The 27,382-nt window shown below is 47.2% G+C and overlaps 1 protein-coding gene across 1 annotated transcript in view; it reads right to left on the bottom strand.

Moving 5' to 3' along the window:
* Positions 1–27,382, bottom strand: part of vav2 (vav 2 guanine nucleotide exchange factor) — a 200,422-nt gene that overhangs the window by 26,847 nt on the left and 146,193 nt on the right. The window contains exons 11-16 of the mRNA XM_078551281.1: positions 21,188–21,274; positions 20,112–20,197; positions 19,191–19,323; positions 11,815–11,924; positions 5,467–5,568; positions 4,315–4,403 (exon numbers count right to left, since the gene is read on the bottom strand). Coding sequence (XP_078407407.1) covers positions 4,315–4,403; positions 5,467–5,568; positions 11,815–11,924; positions 19,191–19,323; positions 20,112–20,197; positions 21,188–21,274 — 607 coding nt within the window. The remainder of the gene's footprint in view (positions 1–4,314; positions 4,404–5,466; positions 5,569–11,814; positions 11,925–19,190; positions 19,324–20,111; positions 20,198–21,187; positions 21,275–27,382) is intronic.

The following is a 27,382-nucleotide window of genomic DNA, read 5'->3' as shown; positions in this document are numbered from 1 at the left end:
CCAAAAACCCTCGGAGAAACAGAATTAGAAGTTATACCAGAAATTTGTGCTCAAATATATACCGAAGGATACATTGCAAGAGACTTGAGATATTCATTATTCGTTAAGTTACCCAAGCAACCTAAAGCAATGGAGTGCAATCAGTTTAGAACTATAATCTTAAAGAGTCATCTCATTAAAGTGATCTGGAAAATCATAACAGAAATAAATAAATAATAACACATTTGAAGCAGAAATTCATGAAACACAGTCTGGATTTAGACCTGGAATAGGAACAAGAGAGGGAATATTTAACCTAAGAACAATCTTCGATAAATATCTCCAATTGAACAAGAACATTTATGTCAGCCTCGGAGGCAATGAAAAAGCTTTCGATTGTGTTTATCACGAAAAGCTAAGAGATGTATTGTTGAAATGTGACATTGACAGTACAGATGTGAGATTTATCCAGAGCCAATACTGGGACCAAACAACGAATATCAGGCTGGGAGATGGATAATCGGACATGTTTCAAGTGAAGAAAGGAATACAACATGGCTGTGTACTATCGCAGAATTATTCAAATCCATACATAGAACAAATGTTCAGAGAATTGGATGCACTTCCAGTGGTAAACATTGGAGGCAGAAACATAAACTTGTGGTATGCTGACGACACAGCGTGGCTTACAGAATCAGAAGAGGTCCCACAAAATATCATAGATCAAGTAAAATCTAGAAATTTAGAAAATGGATTGAGTATGAACACCAAGATGCCAAAACAATGGTAGCTAGAAGGAATACATTAGAAGAAAGTTGAGTGAAGATTGAAGTGGACGGAGTCACACTGGAGCAAGTGGATCAGTTTGTCTATTTAGGACAAATAACAGAAGATGGTAGATGTGATGCCAAAGTCAGAAGAAGGATAGAGAGAGCCATGTTACCCTCCATGTTACCCCTGCCAATCTGACTGGACAAATCAGATTGGCAGGGGTAACACAGAAGGTGAATTTGTAGAGGGGTTGTTTCTTAGAGCGATATGTTACAGAACCTACCCAGGAACAGGCTATTTTAGATCTAGTAATGTGTAATGAGGTAGGATTAATGAGAGATATCATAGTTAAGAATCCCCTAAGGGGTGGGGTAGCGATCACAACATGGTAGAATTTCAAATTCAGTTTGCGGGCGAGCAACTTGGGTCTCAAACCAGTGTCCTCAACTTAAATAAGGGCAATTACAGAGGTATGAAGAGAGAGTTGTCTAAAGTGGTCTAAGGGGAAGGTCAGTTCATGAGCAGTGGCAGACATTTAAGCAGATATTTCATAATGCTCAGCAAAAATTTATCCCGGTCAAAAAGAAGGACTCAATGAGAAGGATGAACTACCCGTGGTGAACAAAGGTGGTCAAGGAGAGTATCCAATCAAAAACTAAGGCATACAAAGTGGCAAAAACTAATGATAGGCCAGAGGATTGGGAATTTTTTTAGGAACCAGCAGCAGATGACTAAAAAGCTAATAAAGAGGGAGAAAATTGACTATGAAAGTAAATTGGCAAGAAATATAAAAGAAATATAAAAACGGGTATATAAAAGGTAGAGAGTGGCTAAAGTGAGCGTGGGACCCTTGGAGGATGCGACTGGAGAATTGATAACAGGGAACAGGGAAATGGCAGATAATTTAAACCAATATTTTGTATCGGTCTTCATGGTGGAGGACACTATAAACATCCCAAAGATATCAGATAAGCAAGGAGCTAATGGGAGGAACGAGCTTGTAACAGTCTCTATGACGAGGGACAAAGCATTTGACAAACTAGTGGGACTAAAGGCAGACAAGTCGCCAGGACCTGATCCAAGGGTTTTAAAGGAAGAGGCTGCAGTGATAGTGGAGGCATTGGTCGAAATACTCCAGAACTCACTGGATTCTGGGAGGGTCCCAGCGGATTGGAAATCCACTAACGTGACGCCCCAGTTCAGGAAAGGAGGGAGACAAAAAGCCGGAACCTATAGGCCAGTCACCCTAACATCTGTTGTTGGGAAAATGCCAGAGTCCATTATTAAGGAAGAAATAGCAGGACATTTAGAAAAGCTTTATGCAATCAAACAGAGTCAACATGGTTTTGTGAAAGGGAGATCAGATTTGACAAATTTGCTAGAGTTCTTTGAGGATATAACAAGCAGAGTTGATAAATGAGAACCTGTAGGTGTAGTGTATTTGGATTTCCAGAAGACATTTGATAAGGTGCCACATAAAAAGTTATTGCACAAGATAGGAGCTCACGGTATTGGGGGCAATGTATTAGCCTGGATTGAGGATTGGTTAACACACAGAAGACAGAGAGTCGGGATTAACGGGTCTTTTTTAGGTTGGAAAGACGTAACAGGAGGATATCAATGGACTGGTCAGGTGGACAGAGCAGTGGCAAATGGATGTCAACCCGGAAAAGTGTGAGGTAATGCATTTGGGGAGGGCAAGAGATTACACTATGAATGGTAGGACCCTGGAAAGTACTGAAGGTCAGAGGGACCTTGGTGTACATATCCACAGATCCCTGAAGGTAGCAGGGTAGGTAGATAAGGTGGTTAAGAAGTCATATGGGATACTTGCCTTTCTTAGCCGAGGCACAGAATACAATTGCAGGGAGGTTATACTGGAACTGTATAAAACGCTGGTGAGGCCACAACTGGAGTACTGCGTGCAGTTCTGGTCACCACATTATAGGAAGGATGCGTTTGCACTGGAGAGGGTACAGAGGAGATTTACCAGGATGCTGCCTGGGCTGGAGGGTCTGAGCTATGAGGGAAGATTGAATAGGCTGGGGTTGTTTTCCTTGGAGCAGCGAAGGTTGAAGGGGACCTGACAGAAGTGTATAAGATTATGAGGGGCATAGATAGGGTGGATAGGATGGCACTTTTTCCATTAGTACAGGGGTCAATCACCAGGGAGCATAGATTTAAGGTAAGAGGTAGAAGGCGAAGAGGGGAGTTGAGGAGAATTTTTTTCACCCAGAGGGTGGTGAGAGTCAGGAGCTCACTGCTTGAAAGGGTGGTTGAGTCAGAAACTCTTGTAACATTTCAGTATTTAGATATTCACTTGCGTTGCCATAGCCTCCAAGGCTATGGGCCAAGCGCTGGAAAATGGGATTAGTGTAGTCAGATCTTTGTTGACCAGCGTGGGCACAATGGGCCGAATGGCCTCCTTCTACGCTGTAAGCGTCTATGAATCTATGAATAACTAGTGGAGTGCCACAAGGATCAGTCTTCGGGCCTCAATTATTTACTATTTATATGAGTGACTTGCAGGAGGGGGCAAAGTGTAATGTATCCAAATTTGCTGACAATACAAAAATAGGTGGGAAGGCATGTTGTGATGAGGACGTAAGGAATCTGCAAGGGGATATAGATAGGTTGAGTGAGTGGGCAAAAACTTGGCAGATGGAGTTTAATGTAGGAAAGTGTGAGGTCACGCACATTTGCAGGAAGAATCAAAAGGCAGACTATTCTTTAAATGCAGAGAGACTCCAAAAAAGTGCAGCATAGAGGGATCTGGGTGTTCCTGTGCATGAAACACAAAAAGTTAGCATGCAGGTGCAGCAAGTAATTAAGAAGGCAAATGGAACTTTGGCTTGTATTGCTAAGGGGGTTGGAGTTTAAAAATAGGGAAGTCTCGTTACAGCTGTACAGGGTGTTGGTGAGGCCACACCTAGAGTACTGTGTACAGTTTTTGTCCCCGTACTGTGCCTGTCCTGGGAGTGTTTGATGGGGGCAATGTAGAGGGACCTTTACTCTGTATCTAACCCCGTGCTGTACCAGTCCTGGGAGTGTTTGATGGGGACAGTGTGGAGGGAGCTTTACTCTGTATCTAACCCCGTACTGTACCTGTCCTGGGAATGTTTGATGGGGACAGTGTAGATAGAGCTTTACTCTGTATCTAACCCCGTGCTGTACCAGTCCTGGGAGTGTTTGATGGGGACAGTGTAGAGGGAGCTTTATTCTGTATCTAACCCCATGTTGTACCTGTCCTGGGAGTGTTTGATGGGGACAGTGTAGAGGAAGCTTTACTCTGTTCTAACCCCGTGTTGTACCTGTCCTGGGAGTGTTTGAAACTCAGTGTCTCATCTCAAAGAAGATATAATCCCCTCTAGATGTTTGAAGAAGTCTTCATATTTAATTCATTCCTGTGTGGGTGAAACAGTATCTGCCAATTGTTTTAAACCCAGTGAGCTCTCTCTCTGGATGAGGGAACTGTGATCAGAATTAAATTGGTGTGTACAAGTAATTCACATTTCACATCAACTTAACTGTTCTAAATACAAGTGTAGGCTGTGGATTACATACTTAGCTTGCATTGTGCTGCTGTCTCCAGACATTCTTTGTGGGCTCCAGCACCACAGTTAGAACAAGTGTAGCCCTGGTAAAAGATCCCTCTGTGGGAAAGGTTAAATAAAAGGAAGGTTAACATTCGGCCAGAAACACAAACAGAAAAAGCTGCAGGTCCATCAGAAATGGAGAGAGAATGCTGATTTGTGCATGACTGTTACAAACTGAGTGTTGTTTTGGTTGGGGGGCATGTTGTGAGTTTCTTGGGGTGGTGTAGTGGGGAGGGTGTGTGGTGGTGTGGGGATTGAGAGTCTCCAGGGAGAGCGGGTTCAGACTGCGAGTTTCCTTGGGGAGGAGGGTCAGACTGAGTGTTTCCTCATGGGGACGACGACGATCAGATTGTGAGTTTCCTCATGAAGAGGATCAGACTGTGAGTTTCCTTGGAGCAGGGGGTTCAGACTGAGAGTTTCGTCGGGGGGAGGTCAGACTGTGAGCTTCGTCGCGGGGGGGAGATCAGACTGTGAGTTTCCTTGGAGCAGGGGGGTCAGACTGAGAGTTTCCTCGCAGCGGGGTCATATTGTGAGTTTCCTTGCAGCGGGGGGGGGGTCAGACTTTGAGTTTCCTCAGAGCAGGGGGGGTCAGAATGTGAGTTTCCTCCGGGGTGGGGGGGGGGGGAGGTCACACTGTGAGTTTCCTCGCGGTGGGGGGGGGGGTGTCAGACTGTGAATTTCCTCAGGGTGGGGTTCAGACTGTGAGCTTCCTCGGAGCAGGGGGGGTCAGAATGTGAGTTTCCTCGGGCGGGAGGGGGGTGATGTGGGGATCAGACTGTGAGTTTCTTCGGGGCGGGGGGTGTCAGACTGAGAGTTTCCTCGGGGCGGGGGGGTCAGAATGTGAGTTTCCTCCGGGGGGCGGGGGGGGTCACACTGTGAGTTTCCTCGGGCGGGGGGGGCGGGGGGGGTCACACTGTGAGTTTCCTCGGGCGGGCGGGGGGGCGGGTTTTGGTGTGGGGATCAGACTGTGAGTTTCTTCGGGGCGGGGGGGTCAGACTGAGAGTTTCTTTGGGGCAGGGGGTTCAGAATGTGAGCTTCCTTCGGAGTGGTGGGGGGAGATGTCAGACTGTGAGTGTGAGTTTCTTCGGAGCAGGGAGACGGACAGAGTTTCTGCTGTTACCTCAGCAACATTCCACATGCTTTGCAGTTGGTGAATTTGTCAAAAGTGGTCATTTGAAAGTTGTGGCAATTTGCTGTTGCTTTCTCAGGTTTAATGTTAGACCTGAAAAAGAAAAGAGTTTAACTGAGGAAAGTGTCAACGGCAGCTTCGCTCCTTAAATATATAATTGAAACTGTTTATTTAGTTCAAACCCTCACCCCCCACTGCACTAAGAGCTTGGTTTATGGCACCCGTACTCATTGGAGAGGAGAGAACACCCTCACAGACACATCAACCTGGTGCCTGCTGTCCATGAGCACCCAGGGGTGCCAGGAGCCTAGGGGTGAACTGAGTCACAACTCCTCCTGCAAAGCACCGGACTGAAGCCCAGGAGAATGGGGTTGAATGACAACATGATGTTTACTATGGAGGAGGAGGCCATTCAGCCCCTCTACCCCATTACACAGGAGGATGAGGAGGCCGTTCAGCCCCTCTACTTCCTTACTGGAACAGGAGATGATCATTCAGCCCTTTAAGTCTTTTCTACCATTCAATTAGGTTAGATTTGATCTGTATCTTACCTTCATCTACCTTTCTTGATTCCGCAACCTTTGATGTCCTTACCCAACGCAAATCTTAACAATCTTAGTTCTGAAATGTTTAAATGACCCACTATCAATTTTTAATTGATTAGCAGCTTTTTGGTGGAGAGAGTTCCAGATTTCCACTCCCCTTTGTGTGACGAAGTGCTTCCTGACATCACCCCTGGGCAGCCTGGCTCTATTTTTAAGGTTCTGTCCCCTTGTTCTAGACTCTGCCCACCCCCATCCCGCAACCCCCATGCCATAGCTCCCCCCACAACTACCAAAGGAAATAGTTTCCCTATATCTATCCTATCAAATCCTTTAAACACCTCAGTTACATCACCTTTTAATTTGCCATACTCCAACGTATCTAAACCTTGTTTATGCAACTAGAATTTGGAGAGGGGTTGGGTAAATCCAGTTGTTGGAACAAATGTCATAGGTAGGAATATAGAGGAGATCCTGCTGAGAGCATCAGAAATTACAAACTATATTAAATAGCAGGGTCCAGACCTAAAAATTTCTGGGTTATTTTCTGAGCCATGCGCAAACTGGCAGAGACAGATCAGGAGAATTAACACAAGGCCAAAGGGCTGGTGTGGGGAAGAGGGGTTCCTTTTCATCGGACACGGGCACCGGTTCTGGGGACAGGAATGAGTTGAACCGATAGGGTGGGCTCCACCTGAACCGTAGTGACACCCGTATCCCAGCACAAAGTGCAAATAGGGAGGTGCCAAAGGCTTTGATCTAGGAAGAGGTGGGGAAGGATCTACAAGAAATCTAAGCATCCCAAATATAAACAGAACAGAAATAGAGAGCATGGGGCTGACAAAACTAAGGGAGGACATAAATAGCCAGGGAATAAAGAGTTATAGAACAGGAGTGTACAAAGATGGTTAAAAATAAATTAAGAGGAACTGATATTAAAATCCATTCAAACAGCAATGTACACAGTGTCTATAATAAAACAGAGGACCAGAAGAGAATAATACTTTTCAAAGGACCAGATATAGTCAGGATTACCAAGACATGGCTACAGAAAAATCATGGCAAGGAATTAAATATTGCAGGGTATGACGTCTAATAAAAAGAGTGGGATAAGGGCAGCTGGATTGGCTGTACTTATTCAGGATAACAGAATGGCAGCAGAGAGAAAGGACAAGCTAACAACAATAAAAAATAGAATCCATTTGGGTAGAGACCAAAGATAATAAAAGATCAATCACATTAATAGGTGTAGTTTTGATAAGTAAGGGGGTGAAAGGTTAAAGGGGGTAGGCAGGAAGTTACAATCAGATCAGCCATAATCTTATTGAGTGGTGGAGCAGGCTCGAGGGGCTGAGTGGCCTATTCCAGCTCCTAATTTGTATGTATGTACGTCTACAGATCATCTAATAGTGGAAGGGTGGTAAAGGAAGAAATATGCAGATAAATTAGGGAATTGGGTAAAAAAACATAAAAGAATAATAATGGGGAATTTCAACTACCTTGATATTAATTGGCCAGAAGAGGTAGGTAAAGGGGATAAGGGAATGGAGTTCTTCCAATGTGTACAGGATCCTTTCTAACCCAGTATGTAAAAGGCCCAACAAGGGAAAATGCCCCTTTGGAACTAGTAATGGGGAATGAATCAGAGCAGATAAGAGAAGTAAAAGTAGGGGAATATCTGGGCAATGGTAACCATAATATAATCTGATTTAGGATAATAATTGAGAAGGAGATAAACATGACAACGACCGGGTTAATAGATTGGATTTGCAATTAATAGATTTCCAGAAGGCATTTCATAAAGTGCCACATCAAAGGTTATTGCAGAAAATAAAATCTCATGGTGTAGAGGTTAACATATTGGCATGGATAGAAGATTGGCTAGCTAACAGGAAGCAGAGAGTAGGCATAAATGGGTTTTTTTCAGGTTGGCACAATGTAACATGTGGTGTGCCACAGGGATCACTGCTGGGACCTCAACTGTTTACAATTCATATAACTGTATTGGATGAAGGGATGGATGGGCTGGTTGCCAAATTTACTGATGACACAAAGATAGGTATGAAAGTAAGTTGCAAAGAGGACATAGGGAGGCTACAAAAATATATAGATAAAGTGAGTGGGCAAAGATCTGGAAAATGGAGTATATTGTGGGAAAATGTGAAATTGTCCATTTTGGCAGGAAGAATAAAAGGGAAGCATATTCTCTAAATGGTAAGAGATTGCAGAGCTCTGAGGTGCAGAGAGATCTGGGTGTCCTAGTGCATGAATCTCAAAAGGTTAGTATGCAGGTACAGCAAGTAATTAGGAAGCTAATAGAACGTTATCATTTATTGCGAGGGGAATTGAGTACAAAAGTAGGGAGGTTATGCTTTAGTTGTCCAGGCCACATTTGGAATACTGGGTACAGTACTGGTTACCTTATTTAAGGAAGGATGTAAATGCGTTGGAAACAGTTTAGAGAAGGTTTGCCAGACTAACACCTGGAATGGGTGGGTTGTCTTATGAGGAAAGGTTGGACAGGTTAGGCTTGTATCTGCTGGAGTTTTGAAGAGTAAGAGGCAACTTGATTGAAACATATAAGATCCTGAGGGGTCTTGACAGGGTGGATGTGGAGAGGATGTTTCCTCTTGTGGGAGAATCTAGATCTAGGGGTCATGGTTTAAAAATAAGGTGTCACTCATTGAAAAAAGAGATGAGGCGAAATTATTTCACTCAGGGCGGTGAGTCTTTGGAAATCTCTCTTCCTGAAAAAGTGGTGAAAGCAGAGTCTTTGAATATTTTTAAGGCAGAGGTGGATATTTTTGGTAAGCAAGGGGGTGATAGGCTATCGGGGATGCAGATTTCAGGTTACTATCAGATCAGCCATGATCTTATTAAATGGCGGAGCAGGCTCGAGGGGCTGAATAGCCTCCTCCTGCTTCTTGTTTGTATGGAGAAAAGCTGATTTTGGGGAGCTGAGAATAGAATGTGGGAAAATAAAATGGACAACAATATTGTCAAACAATGATGTAGAAGAGCCACAGGAAATATTTAAAAATGTGATCAACAGAGTGCAGGGAAAATATATTTCACTGAAAGGAAAGAACAAAATAAACACTAGTGGGACTCTATGGGTGAATAAAGACAGAAGGCAAAAATGAATAAGAAAAAGAGATTTACACTAATTTTATTTTTACTCATCCATGGGATGTGAATGTCACTAGCTAGGCCAGCATGTATTGCCCATCCATAATTGCCCTTGAGAAGGTGGTGGTGAGCTGCCTTCTTGAACTGCTGCAGTCCATGTGGTGAAGGTACACCCACAATGCTGTTAGGGAGGAAGTTCCAGGATTTTGACCCAGTGACAGTGAAGGAACGGCGATATATTTCCAAGTCAGGATGGTGAGTGGCTTGGAGGGGAACTTCTAGGTGGTGGTGTTCCCATGTATCGGCTGCCCTTGTCCTTCTAGGTGGTAGAGGTTGTGGATTTGGAAGGTGCTATCGAAGGAGCCTTGATGAGTTCCTGCAGTGCATCTTGTAGATGGTACACACTGCTGCTACTGTGCGTCGGTGGTGGAGGGTGTGAGTGTTTGTGGATGGGGTACCAATCAAGTTTTGTTCTGGATGGTGTCAAGCTTCTTGAGTGTTGTTGGAGCTGCACTCATCCAGGCAAGTGGAGAATATTCCATCACACTCCTGACTTGTACCTTGTAGATTGTGGACAGGCTTTGGGGAGTCAGGAGGTGAGTTACTCGCTGCAGGGAACATAAATCATAATTACATGGGCAACAGGGGAGAGTATAGTGAGGGAGAATGTGAAGACATTAAGAGAGGAGTCAAAAACAATGAGGATATCAAAGAGGAACTATGAAATGATATTATTCTACAGGTACATAGAATAATGGAAAGCTGGGATGAAAACTGGGTAGCTAAGGGACATGCAGGATAAAAGCACAGAGTGAGAGCAAAATAGCAGAAATATTAAATATTTACTTCATTTCAGTATTTACCAGGCAGATGGATCAGATGGACATGACACCAGAAGATGAGATTAGAAATTATATAACTGCATTTAAAATAAAAAAAGGAGAAATATTAAATAAACTAGTTAAATTCAAAGATAAACCCCCTGATCTGGATGGATTACATCTTCACATTTTAAAATAATCTGGAGAAGAGACAGCAGAAAAACTATTATACATATTTAATAATTCATTAGAAACAGGTATTACATCAGAGGATTGGTGGATAAATAATGTAATTCCAATATCTAAGAAGGGCGATAGAACATGTCCAGGGAACTATAGATCAGTCAGCTTAACACCAGTGGTAGGAAAGACAATGGAATCCTTACTCCAGGAGAGAATAGGAAACTATCTAGAAATGAAAGATATAATAATGAATAGTCAGCATGGATTTCAAAAGGGAAAGTCTAGTTTCACCAAGCATGCTGAATTCTTCAAAAAGGTAAGACAGAGAGTAGAGGATCATGTAGTAGATGTGATGGATCTAGATTTCCAAATGGTCTATGATAAGGTGCCACAGAATAAACTAATTAACACAGTTGGAGCATGTGGGTTCAAGGGACAAGTAGCAGAGGTGGATTGTTTGTTAGATGCAAGACAGAAAGCAGAGAGTAGGAGTAAAAGGTAGTTATTCCAGAAGGTGGGAAGTGCGATCCCACAAGGATCAGTTCTGGGACCACTGTTGTTTACAACCTTAGACTTTGGGAATAAAAGCACAATTTCTAAATTTGCTGATGACCTCAAATTGGGGGAAATAGTAAATAACAAGGATTGTGACAAATTACAAATTAATAAACTTGTAGAATGGGCTTATAATTGGCAACTTAATTTCAACATTGATAAATATGATGTATTACATTGGGTAAGAAGAACCACAAGCTATTACTCAGAAAATGAGTCTAAATGGGTAAGAGGAGCAGAGAGCTCTGGGGGAATAAATACATAAATCACTAAAAATAGTAATGCAGGTTTTTTAAAATAAGACCATAAAAAAGCAAATCAAGCACGAGGCTTCATTTCCAGAGGAATAGAATTGGAAAGTAGAGATATATGCTAGAAGCAGGAGGGGATAGAAGGAATATAGAAGGCTATGCTGATAGAGTGAGATGAGGAAGGATGAGAGGAGACGCGAGTGGAGCATAAGCACTGGCCCAGAATGAATGCCTATTACTGGGTTGTATATTCTCTGTAACTCTATGTAAACTATCCTCATAATTTAATCCTTTTAACCCCGGTATCATTCTGGTGAATCTATGCTGCAGCCTCTTCAAGGCCAATACTTCCTCTTCCTGAGGTGTTGTGCCCAGAACTGACACAGTTACTCCAGATGGGGTCTAAACAAAGCTTTGTATTGCTGTAACATCACTTTTACCCCTTCATATTACAGCTATTTTGAGATAAAGAGCAACATGTCATTAATCTTTTGAATTATTTTTTTTACCAGTCCAGCAGCTTTAAGTGATTCTTTACTTGGACCCTAAATTTCTCTGCTCCCCTCACTTTAGGAAAGATTGTGCTCTGATCAATCTCTCTTAGGTCCAGATTGAATCATCTCACACTGAATCCATCTGCCAGTTTTTCCACTCACTAAATTGATCATTGTCCACATATGTTTCAGGAGAGGGGAACATATTCTAGTTACAATGAATAATGAGATAATAAACCCATTCACAGCAATCTCTCCAAGCTGCTTTCACAAGTTCAATTTCAGTTCAGGTCAGAACAGGCAGCCTTGAACTGTGGCTCACAGTCACATTCAGGCAGATCATAGCTTCAGACACATGACTCACATTGCCATTTCAAACTGCTCCATCCATTTCCTCTTCATATCCTCCGTTTTACAGAACAGTTGGAAACCCTGTTTCCCCTGAAGGTGAATTAAATAAAAAGCGTAGGACCACTGGAAAATACAAGAGTAAAATTCCCCAGGTTATAAACACAGACACAATGTCAGAAGCAATGATTCCACAAACCAGGGCACACCTGAGGGGCTCATCACCCGCCCAAGGGGCAATTCACCTGCCCGAGGGACAATTCACCTGCCCGAGCGGCTCATCACCCGCCCGAGGGGCTCATCACCCGCCCAAGGGGCAATTCACCCGCCCGAGGGGCTCATCGCCTGCCGAGGGGCAATTCAACAGACCGAGGGGAAAATCAAGCACCTGAGGGGCACAGGTGTCTCAAATCCTTTGGAAGCTGTCAAGAGTTAAACCTTCTTCCTGCAGAACGTCATTGCTTCAGGCTGAACGTTCCTCAACTTTGCTGCAGTCCCCCAGCCCTGTTCTGACAGCACCCCCCTACCCCCACAAACTTCAGTCGTGCTCTGACTGCCCATCCTCATCTCCGCCACCTCAACTTCTGCAATGCCCCGAAGCCCATCTCTGGTCCCACTCTGATCTCCCCCGCCCCTGGCTCCAGCAGCTGATAGATGATATAATTCTCCTCCTATTAGCCTGTGCTAATCGTTATGCTAACGATTTCTAATTTAACACTTGTTTTGTTTCGAGTCCAGATTATGCAACCTGCCCTGGTGGAAAAGTTTGATTAGTTTGGGAATCTAGTCGAGCTCGTTGTAATATTTAGGATGAAGCAGGTTACTGTCTCTTCCCAACAACAATACCAGCTGAATCTGTAGCCCCTGTCCTGTCCCATACTGGGAATACTGGCTTTAACCAGACTTGCAACCTTCCAGTTCAACTGGCTGCTGTTTCCTTGGTACATCTGTTTATTTAACATTGTGTAATTGTGTTCAAACTGCTGCTCTCATTTCAGCTGTAAATTACAGGCTTTTATGAAGCAGCAGCTGCAATCTCTCCCGTTCCCCTGAAAAAACAGCTCATGATCAGACAGTAAGACACGCTAGTCCCTGCTCACTCACATTGCATTCTTTCCCTGTTTAAATGACTGGCAGAACGAGAACCTGAGCAGCTGTGAGAAACTGGAACTCCAAGAAGGTCACAGACTGTGCGGAGCACAAATCTTCACCAAGTAAACATTCATTCGGTAACCAGCAGCACAAACTATCACTGGGTAAATGGTCACCAGTAAACAGCAGCACAAAGTATCACTGGGTAAGTGGTCACCAGTAACCAGCAGCATAACTATCACTGGGTAAATGGTCACCAGTAACCAGCAGCACAAACTATTCTGAGGTTCTTTTCAGAGTTTCCCGAGCAGCTCATTTACACATACTCACCATCTTCCCATGGGACTGAGAGGCATGAAAGGACAGAGCAGAGAAATCATCAGCACAGAGTCAGATTTAACAAACGTGAAAGATCATTAAGTGTGATTGTGGGATTCACTCCCTCAATGTTTTTAATTCATTCATGGGATGTGGGCTTCGCTGGCTGGGCCAGCATTCATTGTCCATCCCTAGTTGCCCTTGAGAAGGTGGTGATGAGCTGCCTTCTTGAACCACTGCAGTCCATGTGGTGGAGGTACACCCACAGTGCTTTTAGAAAGGGAATTCCAGGATTTTGACCCAGCGACAGTGAAGGAACGGCGATATATTTCCAAGTCAGGATGGTGAGTGACTTGGAGGGGAAACTCCAGGTGATGGTGTTCCCAGCTATCTCCTGCCCTTGTTCTTCTTGATGGTAGTGGTCATGGGTTTGGAAGGTGCTGTCGAAAGAGCCTTGGTGAGTTCCTACAGTGCATCTTGTAGATGGTACACACTGCTGCTACTGTGCGTCGGTGGTGGAGGGAGTGAATGTTTGTGGATGGGGTGCCAATCAAGTGGGCTGCTTTATCCTGGATGGTGTCAAGCTTCTTAAGTGTTATTGGAGCTGCACTCATCCAGGCAAGTGGGAGTATTCCATCACATTCCTGACTTGTGCCTTGTAGATTGTGGACAGGCTTTGGGGAGTCAGAAGGTGAGTTATTCGCCGCAAGATTCCCAGCATCTGACCTGCCCTTGTAACCACAGTATTTTTTATGTCTAGTCCAGTTCAATGGTCAATGGTAACCCCAGGATGTTGGAAGTGGGGGATTTAGCAATGTTAATGTCATTGAATGATTAGATGGTTAGATTCATTCTTGTTGGAGATGGTCATTGCCTGGCACTTGTGTGGCGCGGATGTTACTTGCTCCTTGTCAGCCCAAGCCTGGATATTGCCTAGGTCTTTCTGAGTTTGGACATGGACTGTTTCAGTATCTGAGGAGTCTCGAATGCTGAACATTGTGCAATCATCAGCAAACATTCCCACTTCTAACCTTTTGATGGAAGGCAGGTCATTGATGAAGCAGCTGAAGAAGGTTGGGCCGAGGACACTACCCTGAGGAACTCCTGCAGTGATGCCCTGGGACTGAGATAATTGACCTCCAACAACCACCACCATCTTCCTTTGTGCTAGGGATGACTCCAACCAGCGGAGAGATTCCCCCCTGATGCCCATTGACTCCAGTTTTGCTCGGGCTCCTTGATGCCACACTCTGTCAAATGCTGTCTTGATGTCAAGGGCAGTCACTCTCACTTCACCTCGAGTTTTGTCCATGTTTGAATCAAGGTTGTAATGAGGCCAGGAGCTGAGTGACCCTGGCGGAACCCAAACTGGGCATCAGTGAGCAGGTTACTGCTAAGGAAATACCACTTGATAGCACTGTCTATGACACATTCGATCAATTTACTGATGATGGAGAGTAGACTGATGGGGTGATAATTGGCCGGGTTGGATTCGTTTTGTTTTTGTGTACAGGACAGACCTGGGCAATTTTCCACATTGCCGGGTAAATGCCAGTATTGTAGCTGTGCTGGAACAGCTTGGTTAGGGGCCCGGCAAGTTCTGGAACACAAGTCTTCTGTACTATTGCCGGAATATTGTCAGGGTCCAGAGCCTTTGCAGCATCCAGTGCCTTCAGCCATTTCTTGATATCACGTGGAGTGAATTGAATTGGCTGAAGACTGGTATCTGTGATGCTGGGGAGTTCCAGAGAAGGCCGAGATGGATCATCCACTCAGCACTTCTGACTTAAGATTGTTGCAAATGCTTCAGCCTTATCTTTTGCACTGACGTATTGGGCTCCTCCAGCATTGAGGATGGGGATAGTTTTGGAGCCTCTTCCTCCAGTGAGGTGTTTAGTTGTCCACCACCATTCACGACTTGATGTGGCAGGACTGCAGACCTTAGATCTGATCCGTTAGTTATGGGATCGCTTAGCCCTGTCTATCACTTGTTGCTTATGCTGTTTGGCATGTAAGTAGTCCCGTGTTGTAGTGTCACCAGGTTGAGACCTCATTATTACATATGCCTGGTGCTGCTCCTGGCATGCCCTCCTGCACTCTTCATTGAACCAGGATTGATCTCCGGCTCGTTGGCAATGGTCGAGTACGGGATATGCTGGGTTGAGTACAATTCTGCTGCTGCTGGTGGCCACAGCACCTCATGATGCCCAGCCTTGAGTTGCTGGATCTGTTTGAAATCTATCCCATTTAGAGCGGTGGTAGTGCCACATAACACGATGGAAGGTATCCTCAATGTGAAGATGGATCTTCGTCTCCACAAGAGCTGTGCGGTGGTCACACCTACTGATACTGTCATGGACAGATGCATCTGTGGCAGGCAGGTTGGTGAGGAAGAGGTCAGGTATGTTTTTCCCTCTTGTTGGTTCTCTCACCACCTGCTCATACCCACTCTAGCAGCTATGTCATTTAGGACTCGGCCAGCTTGGTCTGTGGTGGTGCTCCCGAGCAACTCTTGGGTGATGGACATTGAAGTTCCCCGAGAGTACATTCTGCGCTCTTGCCACCCTCAATGCTTCCTCCAAGTAATGTTCAACATGGAGGAGCACTGATTCATCAGCTGAGGGAGGGCGGTACGTGGTAATCAGCAGGAGGTTTCCTTGCTCATGTTTGACCTGATGCCATGATACTTCATGGGGTCCAAAGTCGACATTAAGGACTCCCAGGGCAACTCCCTCCCGACTGTATACCACTGTGCCACTACCTCTGCTGGGTCCGACCTGCTAGTGGGACAGGACATACCCAGGGATGGTGATGGTGGTGTCTGGGACATTATCTGTAAGGTATGATTCTGTGAAGATGTGTATGTCAGGCTGTTGCCTGACTAATCTGGGAGACAGCTCTCCCAATTTTGGCACTAGCCCCAAGATGTTAGTAAGGAGGACTTTGCAGGGTTGACAGGGCTGAGATTGCCATTGTCATTTCCAGTGTCTAGGTCGATGCCGGGTGGTCCGTCCGGTTTCATTACTTTTTTGTGACTTTGTAGCGGTTTGATACAACTGAGTGTCTTGCTCGGCCATTTCAGAGTCAGCCACATTGCTGTGGGTCTGGAGTCACATGTAGGCCAGGCCAGGTAAGGACAGCAGATTTCCTTCCCTAAAGGACATTAGTGAACCAGGTGGGTTTTTACAATAATCGGTAACGGTTTCATGATCATCATTCGACTTTTAGTTCCAGATTTTTATTGAATTTAAGTGGTAGGATTGAAACCTGGGTCTGCAGCATTACCCGGGGTCTCTGGACTACTAGTCCAGTGACAAAACTGCCATGCCCACCCCCCTCATTTACACCATCGTGTAACATTGTGCTAGAAGCTTAATAAAATGAAGGGGCAGGCATCATCCACCGGGAAGCTTCCTACCAGGCAGAGCACCAGGCCCCATTCTGGACAGAGTTAGTTGTTTTCTGCCAGTCCCAGAGCTGAGGAGCCTGACAGAGAACAGAGTCAGGATTCACACTCCCCCAACGCTCGCTCACTCACACTCCCTCAACGTTCCCTCACTCACTCGCTCGCACTCCTTCAACGTTCCCTCACTCACTCGCACTCCCCCAACGCTCACTCACCCGCACTCCCCCAACGCTCACTCGCCCGCACTCCCCCAACGCTCACTCGCCCGCACTCCCCCAACGCTCACTCGCCCGCACTCCCCCAACGCTCACTCGCCCGCACTCCCCCAACGCTCACTCGCCCGCACTCCCCCAACGCTCACTCGCCCGCACTCCCCCAACGCTCACTCGCCCGCACTCCTCCAACGCTCACTCGCCTGCACTCCCCCAACGCTCACTCGCCCACACTCCCCCAACGCTCACTCGCCCGCACTCCCCCAACCAACGCTCACTCGCCCGCACTCCCCCAACCAATGCTCACTCGCTCACACTCCCCCAATGCTCACTCGCCCACACTCCCCCAACGCTCACTCGCCCACACTCCCCCAATGCTCACTCGCTCACACTCCCCCAACCAACGCTCACTCGCTCACACTCCCCCAACCAACGCTCACTCGCTCACACTCCCCCAACCAACGCTCACTCGCCCACACTCCCCCAACGCTCACTCGCCCACACTCCCCCAACGCTCACTCGCCCACACTCCCCCAACGCTCACTCGCTCACACTCCCCCAACCAACGCTCACTCGCTCCCACTCCACCAACCAACGCTCACTCGCCCACACTCCCCCAACGCTCACTCGCCCACACTCCCCCAACGCTCACTCGCTCACACTCCCCCAACCAACGCTCACTCGCTCACACTCCCCCAACCAACGCTCACTCGGCAACACTCCCCCAACGCTCACTCGCCCACACTCCCCCAACGCTCACTCGCTCACACTCCCCCAACCAACGCTCACTCGCCCACACTCCCCCAACGCTTACTCGCCCACACTCCCCCAACGCTCACTCGCCCGCACTCCCCCAACGCTCACTCGCCCGCACTCCCCCAACGCTCACTTGCCTGCACTCCCCCAACGCTCACTCGCCCGCACTCCCCCAACGCTCACTCGCCCGCACTCCCCCAACGCTCACTCGCCCGCACTCCCCCAACCAACGCTCACTCGCCCGCACTCCCCCAACCAATGCTCACTCGCTCACACTCCCTCAACGCTCATTCGCCCACACTCCCCCAACGCTCACTCGCCCACACTCCCCCAATGCTCACTCGCTCACACTCCCCCAACCAACGCTCACTCGCTCACACTCCGCCAATCAACGCTCACTCGCCCACACTCCCCCAACGCTCACTCGCCCACAATCCCCCAACGCTCACTCGCCCACACTCCCCCAACGCTCACTCGCTCACACTCCCCCAACCAACGCTCACTCGCTCCCACTCCCCCAAACAACACTCACTCGCCCACACTCCCCCAACGCTCACTCGCCCACACTCCCCCAACGCTCACTCGCTCACACTCCCCCAACCAACGCTCACTCGCCCACACTCCCCCAACGCTCACTCACTCACACTCCCCCAACCAACGCTCACTCGCTCACACTCCCCCAACCAACGCTCACTCACCCACACTCCCCCAACGCTCACTCGCCCACACTCCCCCAACGCTCACTCGCCCACACTCCCCCAACGCTCACTCGCCCGCACTCCCCCAACGCTCACTCGCCCACACTCCCCCAACCAACGCTCACTCGCTCACACTCCCCCAACATTCCCTCACTCGCTCACACTCCCCCAACGCTCACTCGCCACACTCCCCCAACGCTCACTCACTCACACTCCCCCAACGCTCACTCGCCCAGACTCCCCCAACCAACGCTCACTCGCTCACACTCCCCCAACATTCCCTCACTCGCTCACACTCCCCCAACGCTCACTCGCCACACTCCCCCAACGCTCACTCACTCACACTCCCCCAACGCTCACTCGCTCACACTCCCCCAACGCTCACTCGCTCACACTCCCCCAACGCTCACTCGCTCACACTCCCCCAACGCTCACTCGCTCACACTCCCCCAACGCTCACTCGCTCACACTCCCCCAACGCTCACTCGCTCACACTCACCCAACGCTCACTCGCTCACACTCCCCCAACACTCATTCGCTCACACTCCCCCAACGCTCACTCGCCCACACTCCTCCAACGCTCACTCGCCCACACTCCCCCAACGCTCACTCGCTCACACTCCCCCAATGCTCCCTTGTACTCCCCTAACGCTCGCTCACTCACACTCCCCCAATGCTTGCTCACTCACTCACACCTCCTCAACGCTCACTTGCCCACACTCCCCCAACGCTTGCTCACTCACTCACACCTCCTCAACGCTCACTCACTCTCAGTTGCTCACACCATCATCCAGAAAGACATTAAGCTTGTGAAACACAGGCCTTGATTGAGAAATTTCACTTCCCCGGTATTTTGCAGTTATGTAAAGTCTGTGCGTCTGAGTCAGGAATTCACGTCCAGTACAGTTACCTTTCTCAAATCCTTGTTATTCATTGGGTCATCAGTCACTTTATGAGACTGTAGATCGATCGTCTCTTTCAGTTCATAGCTGTAGCCTTTCCTCTTGCAGACAATCACTGCCTTATCGAAGAGGAACAGGTACCTGGAACACAAACAGCAATATTGCAGCAAATTATAGCTGCAGCATCGTAAAAACACAAACAAGACATTGGTGCTTCATTTCTAACTCTGGCAACCTGCCCACCTCTCCTAAAGACACTGACTCTCACTGGGGTATGGGCCCCACACACACTGACACTCACTGGGGTACGGGTCCCACACACACTGACTCTCACTGGGGTACGGGTCCCACACACACTGACTCTCACTGGGGTACGGGTCCCACACACACTGACTCTCACTGGGGTACGGGTCCCACACACACTGACTCTCACTGGGGTACGGGTCCCACACACACTGACTCTCACTGGGGTACGGGCCCCACACACACTGACTCTCACTGGGGTATGGGTCCCACACACACTGACTCTCACTGGGGTACGGGTCCCACACACACTGACTCTCACTGGGGTACGGGTCCCACACACACTGACTCTCACTGGGGTATGGGTTCCACACACACTGACACTCACTGGGGTACGGGTCCCACACACACTGACTCTCAGTGGTGAATGGATTTGAGATATTCTGAGGTTGATGCTATAGAAATGCAAGTCTGTCTTTTTTTGAAGGAGTCCCTCATACAATCCACTACAGGGCCCCATGAGAATTTATAAATCCCACTCCCCAGGTGAGGCCTAATTTCAGCTCCGCAAGCTCCATCAGAACACGGGCCAGTCAACATTGAACCCCGGCTACAAGCAGATGAACACCTCAACCTTTAACCTGGTGCATCTCAGCACTCTGACCTTCGACCTCTGGTATACACACCGATCCTGTTTTGTTCTATTAACCGTGGAACAGACTTTCAATTCTCCATCAATCTTCGGCCTCCCATAATTTGCCAGCGATGTTTGCTGTAAAAACAAAGCAAGTCTGTGATAAACCCAATATTGACACTCCCCGCAGACGTGCCAGCCCCTGATTTCCTACTGTTGCTCTACGCACTCTCTATTAGCGGGCACTCTATGCGGCCTTTACACTGGGAAGTGAATCATTGAACTCAGTTTGGGTTCGGCGTGAGGCCAATGCCCGGGGTCAGTAAGAGATCACTGATGGGCTGTGCCTAGGGTCAGTGGAGGGTCAGTGAGGAGCTGTGGTGATGGCGTGGTGGTATTGTCGCTGGACCAAGTAATCCAGAGACCCAGGGTAATGCTCTGGGGACCCGGATTTGAATCCTGCCATGGCAGATGGTGGAATTTGAATTCAATAAAAATCTGGAATTAAAAAGTCTAATGATGACCATGAAACCATTGTTGATTGTTGTAAAAGTCCATCTAGTTCACTAATGCTCTTTAGGGAGGGAAATCTGCTGTCCTTACCTGGTCTGGCCTACATGTGACTCCAGACCCACAGCAATGTTGTTGACCCTTGAACAAGGGCAATTAGGATATGGGCAACAGCTAAAGAAGCCCACATCCCATGAATGAATAAAAAAGTGAAAGACTGTGCCCGGGGGCGGAGGGGGCTGTGCCCTGAGTCGGTGCGGGGGGGGCTGTGCCCGGGGTCGGTGCGGGGGGGCTGTGCCCGGGGTATGTGCGGCGGGGCTGTGCCCGGGGTCGGTGCGGCGGGGCTGTGCCCGGGGTCGGTGCAGCGGGGCTGTGCCCGGGGTCGGTGCGGCGGGGCTGTGCCCGGGGTCGGTGCGGCGGGGCTGTGCCCGGGGTCGGTGCGGCGGGGCTGTGCCCAGGGTCAGTGCGGGGAGGCTGTGCCCGGAGTCCGCGGGGAGGGTGCTGTGCCCGGGGTCCACGGGGGGCTATGCCCGGGGTCGGTGAGTGGTGAGTGGGGTGTTAATGAGGGGTCAGTAAGTGAATGCGTACTCATCATTGTATCACAGAGTCCCTGCTCACCAGATTCTCTATCGAACATTGGAATTCCGAGATCTTCTTCAGGGTCTCGTTGTCTCTCTTAACTTCATTGATGTACATCGCTAAATCCTGCAATGGAACAACTCTCACAGTCACTTCACACAGCAGCCTCAGCAGCTCTCCCTGCTAAGAAACTGAGCTATGCCCTGACATGAATCTGGCCCTCAATGTTCTGACCTGTTTCCATTTTTGTCCAAATTCTGCCAGTTCCCAGCTCTGTGTTACATGTGGTCTGACTACAGTCCCAATCATGAGGCCTAGGTGGCCATCTTGTACGCCTAATTGACATGGACTGGCCAACTGCAGTCAATTGGCTCGATTTTAACTCGTGCAAGTGGGTGGGTTTTGAATGAACTAAACTCTTGCCCTAAGTCTTTGTTAATAACTTCTTCCTGCTCCCTCTTTCCTTCAGTGTTATTTCTGGCTGGGTTAGCATTTCACAGGCAGCACCCGACTGTACAGCTCCTTATCCAAAGGGTCATATTTCATGTGTGAACCCCGGCAGCAAGTATGGCTGGATATTTGACCATGGTGCATCACTGCGAACCTAATCCGGGCTCTCATGCAATATAACGGTCTGGCACATACAGGGTTAATGTGTGACTGAGTACAGTACCACCCACACAGTGATGTAAGAGGGCACATGGCCCACACCTAGGGGTCAGTGTAGTGTGGGACTGAGCCACGTGTACCAGCAAGCACGGAGACAGCTCTTAGCTTGAACCTTTTACAGTATATAGCTACATAGTCCTTGTAGTTAATAAATCCAGACTGTTAACCTACTTAAGACTATGAAGACTTCATTAAGAAACCAAATAGCATCCAACACCCTACAACAGGCACTTAATCAGCTACCTAAACTGGGGCACTGAGGCCAAAATTAACACAAAGTGAAATCAGTTATTCCCAAATAGATGGAGCCATGTATGTGTGTGTGTGTCTGTGTCTACCTGTGTTTGTGAGTGTGCCTGCCTGTGTGTGCGTCTGTCTGCGTGCATCTGCCTGTGTTTGTCTGCCTGTGTGTGTGTGTCTGCCTGTGTGTGTGTTGTGTGTGCATGTCTGCCTGTATGTGAGTTGTGTGTGTGTGTGAGACTGTGTCTATGTGTTGTCAGGGTAATGAAGGAAAAACACCGAAATGTATCCGGAAATATTGGACTTTAAAAATAAGGCCTGAGTTTTTAAAAATGCACACAACCCACTGGCTGGAATGCTGCAGGGTGACTCCCTGAGAGGTAATGGAACCCCACCCTGTTGCCAGACAAGTACTTCTAAAGAGATCCAGAAACTAATTGCTCCCTCTGGTAGAGACAATGGGACATAATAGGAGATGAGTATCATTCCATCAAGGAATCCTGTGAGCACTGCCCAGACAGATCTGTGAATTCGCTTCCCACTTGGAATATACAAAGAAGGGGTTAAAAATGAGCTGAAAAGCTGTCTCAGTGTCTGTCTGTTGGTGGGTGTTCTGAGAGAGAGCAAGTGCTGGAAGTTTGACTCAGGAGTAACAGCCACATACAGTACCCCTGCAAATCGCCATCTTACAGGTATCCTGATCTCTCTCCCTCTCTACCGAATTCAACTTTACTGGAACCTGAAATCCGACTATTCATCTACCAGTCAACTCTACTAGAACCTCGAATCTGACTATTCGTCTACCGGAGTCAATTCTACTGGAATCTTGAATTGCAACAGCCGCAACGCTCAATCGCCTACTCCCTACGAGTCAAGGATTGTTCCGTATACCCTTTTTTTATATATATATGGATATATGTTCACTTACGTCGAGCTAATTTCTTACTTTTAACCTGTATGACTGTGTATGCATGTGTTTTATCCTTTCTTGCCTTTAGTGGTTAATAAACTTATTGTTACCTTTAACTCATGGGAGTCTGATCAAATTGGCTCCTTCAAAACCAGGACAACTGGGTTTGGGAAAAAGGTATCCGCGAAAGGGATCCTTTTTAGATTAAAACTCGTTGCGACCACCAGAGAGGGGATGGGGGGTGCTGAATAAAGACAGGGAGCCAGTTCATCCCTCCTCACCCGGCGCATAACAAGTTGAGGGTATCCCAGCCAGACCCAAATTGGTGGGTCTCATCTGGATCAACAACTTTGGGGAACCTCACTTTGGTGGGGGTGCGGGGGGGTGTCATAACAGTATGTCAGCGTGTGCCTGTGCCTATGCATGCACGCATCTGCCTGTGTGCGATTTAGAACTGGGCATTTATTGACTGACCAATCCACTGCCTCATACTGAAGTCTTAAAGGCACCAATAATGTCAAAGGTACAGATTATCAAATATGACAGGATGTTTGCATTAGCCGGGAGATAAAAGAGCGTGAGAAGGAATAAGTGACGAGCTGGGGGATAAAAGAGCGAGTAGGATCGAGGGAGGAGCCGGGAGATAAAAGAGTGCAAAAAGGAGTGAGAGAAGGAGCAGGAGATAAAAAAAGCGAGAGAGGAGCCGGGAGATAAAAGAACGCGAGAAGGTGCCAGCAGAAAAAACAGCGCGAGAAGGAGCCAGGAGAAAAAAAGAGTGCAAGAAGGAACGAGAGTGGAGCTGGGAGAAAAAGAAGCGCGAGGAGGAGTGAGAGAGGAGCTGGGAGATAAAAGAGTGAGAAAAGGAGCAAGAGAGGAACCGGGAGATAAAAGAGCTCGAGAGAGAGTGAGAGAGGAGCGAGAGATAAAAAAAGCGCGAGAAGGAGCAAAAGCGGAGCTGGGAGATAAAAGAGAGGGAGAAGGAGCGAGAGCGGAGCTGGGAGATATAAGAGAGGGAGAAGGAGCGAGAGCGGAGCTGGGAGATAAAAGAGAGTGAGAAGGAGCGAGAGCGGAGCTGGGAGATAAAAGAGAGTGAGAAGGAGCCAGAGCGGAGCTGGGAGATAAAAGAGAGTGAGAAGGAGCGAGAGCGGAGCTGGGAGATAAAAGAGAGGGAGAAGGAGCGAGAGCGGAGCTGGGAGATAGAGAGTGAGAAGGAGCGAGAGCGGAGCTGGGAGATAAAAGAGAGTGAGAAGGAGCGAGAGCGGAGCTGGGAGATAAAAGAGAGTGAGAAGGAGCTAGAGCGGAGCTGGGAGATAGAGAGGGAGAAGGAGCGAGAGCGGAGCTGGGAGATAAAAGAGAGTGAGAAGGAGCGAGAGCGGAGCTGGGAGATAAAAGAGAGTGAGAAGGAGCGAGAGCGGAGCTGGGAGATAAAAGAGAGTGAGAAGGAGCAAGAGCGGAGCTGGGAGATAAAAGAGAGGGAGAAGGAGCGAGAGCGGAGCTGGGAGATAAAAGAGAGTGAGAAGGAGCAAGAGCGAGCGATAAAGCTGCTGCTGAAGGTGCGTCTCAGTGGACTGGCAAGATTTGGAGAAATCATGTGTGACATCATACTGGGAACTGGGTAAGTGATTGGTTAGTAAGTATGTTACTTGCTTTGCTCTTTCATCTTTGAAGTACTGGAACAATTTATTGGTAACTGTAAGGTTTTCGTAATAGCAAAAGCAAAGAATACAGGGAATAGTAGGGTTTTTTAATTAAAATAAATAAACATAAATAAATAAATAAAAACTTGAAAATAAAATAAAATGATTAAAACATGCACCTGTGTAATTATGTAACATATCACTTTTAGTTGTAGGTGGTACAAGCTTTTAATAAACACAGCAAATTATACTGTACGTAGGAATTATTCTAAATTAATTAAGAAAGTAATTTAATTAACTAAGTAACATAAGTAACAATGGCAGAACAGGTGTTATGTTGCAGCTGTGGAAAGTGGGAGCTTTAGGATACCAGGGTGATCTGTGACAAACATGTCTGCAGGAAGTGTAAGCAGCTTGAGGAATTCTGGATCAGGATTATTGATCTGGAAGCCGAACCACAGGTACTGCACAACATAAGGAAGGGGGAAAAATACCTGGATACGTTGTTCCAGAAGACAGTCACACCTTTTAGAAGAGGGTCATCTGTTTTGGTCAGCAGTGAGGGACAGGAGGACGTGACTGTCAGTGAGGCAGGTAATGGGACCAAGCAGACAGTAGTGGAGGAGCCTCAGCCTTAGCAATTGTCAAACAGGTTTGAGGTGTTCACAACCTGCGTAGGTGAAAGTGAAGTCTGCAAGGTGGATGAGCAGGCTGGCCATGGCACTATGGTACAGAAAGCTGTTCAAGCGAGGGGAGCAAAAAGGAATGTAGTGGTAGTAGGGGGTAGTATAGTGAGGAGGATTGACACCGTTCTCTGCAGCAAAGAGCGAGACACCAAATGGCTGTGTTGCCCATCCAATGCCAGGGTTTAGGACATCTGCTCAGGGTTGGAAAGGGGTTTGCAGTGGGAGGGGGAGGATCCAGTTGTTGTGGTTCATGTAGATACAAAGGACATAGGCAGGACAAGGAAGGAGGCTCTGCATTGTCAGTATGAGGAGCTAGGATTACCTGAGCCGCATGCAAATTGGCATAGGGCAAATAAGATTAGAGAAATGAATGTGTTGCTCAAAGACTGGTGTGGGAGAAGTGGGTTCTGGTTTGTGGGGCACTGGCACCAGTACTGGGGAAAGTGGGAGCTGTACTGTTGGGACGGTCTAACCTGAACCGGGCTCAGAACATTGTTCTAGTGAGCTGCTTAACTAGGGAGATAGAGAGGGCCTTAAACTAAATAAAGGGGGGTGAGCGATCAAGTTTGGGTAGATGCAGCAAATCAAGGGGTAGACTCAAGGCAGGAGATCATAATAGTGTTATGGGAAATGAGAGTCAGAGAGTAGCAGGAAGGGACAGAGAGAAAAAAACCTAAGAATTCACCCGTAGTCATAATTATATGTTACAAAGGTAACAAAAAGACAAAACAGAAGGCTCGGTATCTGAATGCACGCAGCATTCATAACAAAGTAAACGAATTGATGGTCCACATTGAAGTAAATAAATATGATCTGATAGAGACATGGCTGCAGGATGACAAGGATTGGGTCCCGAATATTGAGGGGTATATGACATTCAAGAAAAATAGGAAGCGAAGTAAAAGTGGAGGGGTAGTACTGTTAATCAAAGAGGGCATTGGTACAATAGCTAGAGATGACATTGGTTCAGGAGGTCAGGATGTAGAATCGGTTTGGGTGGAGATGAGGAATAGTAGGGGAAAGAAATCACTCAAGGGAGTGGTCTACAGGCCTCCTAACAGTAGCCATAGTGTAGGACAAAGTACACAAGGAGAAATATTGGGTGCTTGTGATAAAGAGACAGCAATAATTGTGGGGGATTTTAATCTACATATAAAATGGAAAAATAAGATTGTCAGTAGTAGCCTGGATGAGGAGTTCTTAGAATGCTTTTGAGATAGTTTCTTAGAGCAGCATGTTCTGGAACCAACCAGAGAGCAGGTTATATTAGACTTAGTGTTGTGTAATGTGACGGAATTAATTAATGACCTCAGAATAAAGACACCCTAGGTAGCAGCAACCACAATATGACTGAATTATATATCCAGTTTGAAAGGAGGAAGAGTGGGTCTCAGACTAGTATTTTGAACTTAAATAAGGGCAACTATGTGGGGATGAAAGCTGAAAAGCTGAGCTAGCCGAAGTGAACTGGGAAACTAGACGAGGGAATAGATCAAGAGAAGCACTGGCAGACATTTAAGGGGATATTTCAGAATAAGTACATTCCTACTATAAAGAAAAATTCTAAAGCCCACCAACCATGGTTAGCTAAAGATGTTAAGGGAAGCATCAAACTTAAGGAAAAACACACAACTGCGCAAAGATGAGTGGCAGGTCAGATGATTGGTCATAATATAAAGAACGGCAGAGAATGACTTAAAGGTTGATCAGGAGAAAGAAATTAGAGTATGAGATGAAGCTAGCTAGAAATGTAAAAACGGATAGCAAGAGTATTTAAAGGTATTTAAAAAGGAAAAGAATAAGTAAACTGAGTGTTAGTCCTCTAGGGGATGACAGTGGGGAGTTAATAGTAGATAATAAGGAAATGACAGTTGGAATAAACAAATGTTTTGCTTCTATCTTCACTATACAGAATACAAAAAACATTCCAGTAATAGCTGCAAATCAGGAGGTGGGAGAGGGGAACTTGATGAAATTACAATCACTAGGGAAGTGCTATTGAGCAAACTGATGGAGCTGCAGGCTGGCAAGTCTCCGGGTCCCAATGGACTACATCCTAGGGTCTTAAAAGAGGTGGTGAGTGAGGTAGTAG

This window comes from Cetorhinus maximus, chromosome 10 (genome assembly GCF_964194155.1).
Source record: "Cetorhinus maximus chromosome 10, sCetMax3.hap1.1, whole genome shotgun sequence".
Taxonomy (NCBI): Eukaryota; Metazoa; Chordata; class Chondrichthyes; order Lamniformes; family Cetorhinidae; genus Cetorhinus; species Cetorhinus maximus.
Note: the sequence above shows the minus strand (reverse complement) of the source record. Positions and strands in the feature narration are given on the sequence as shown.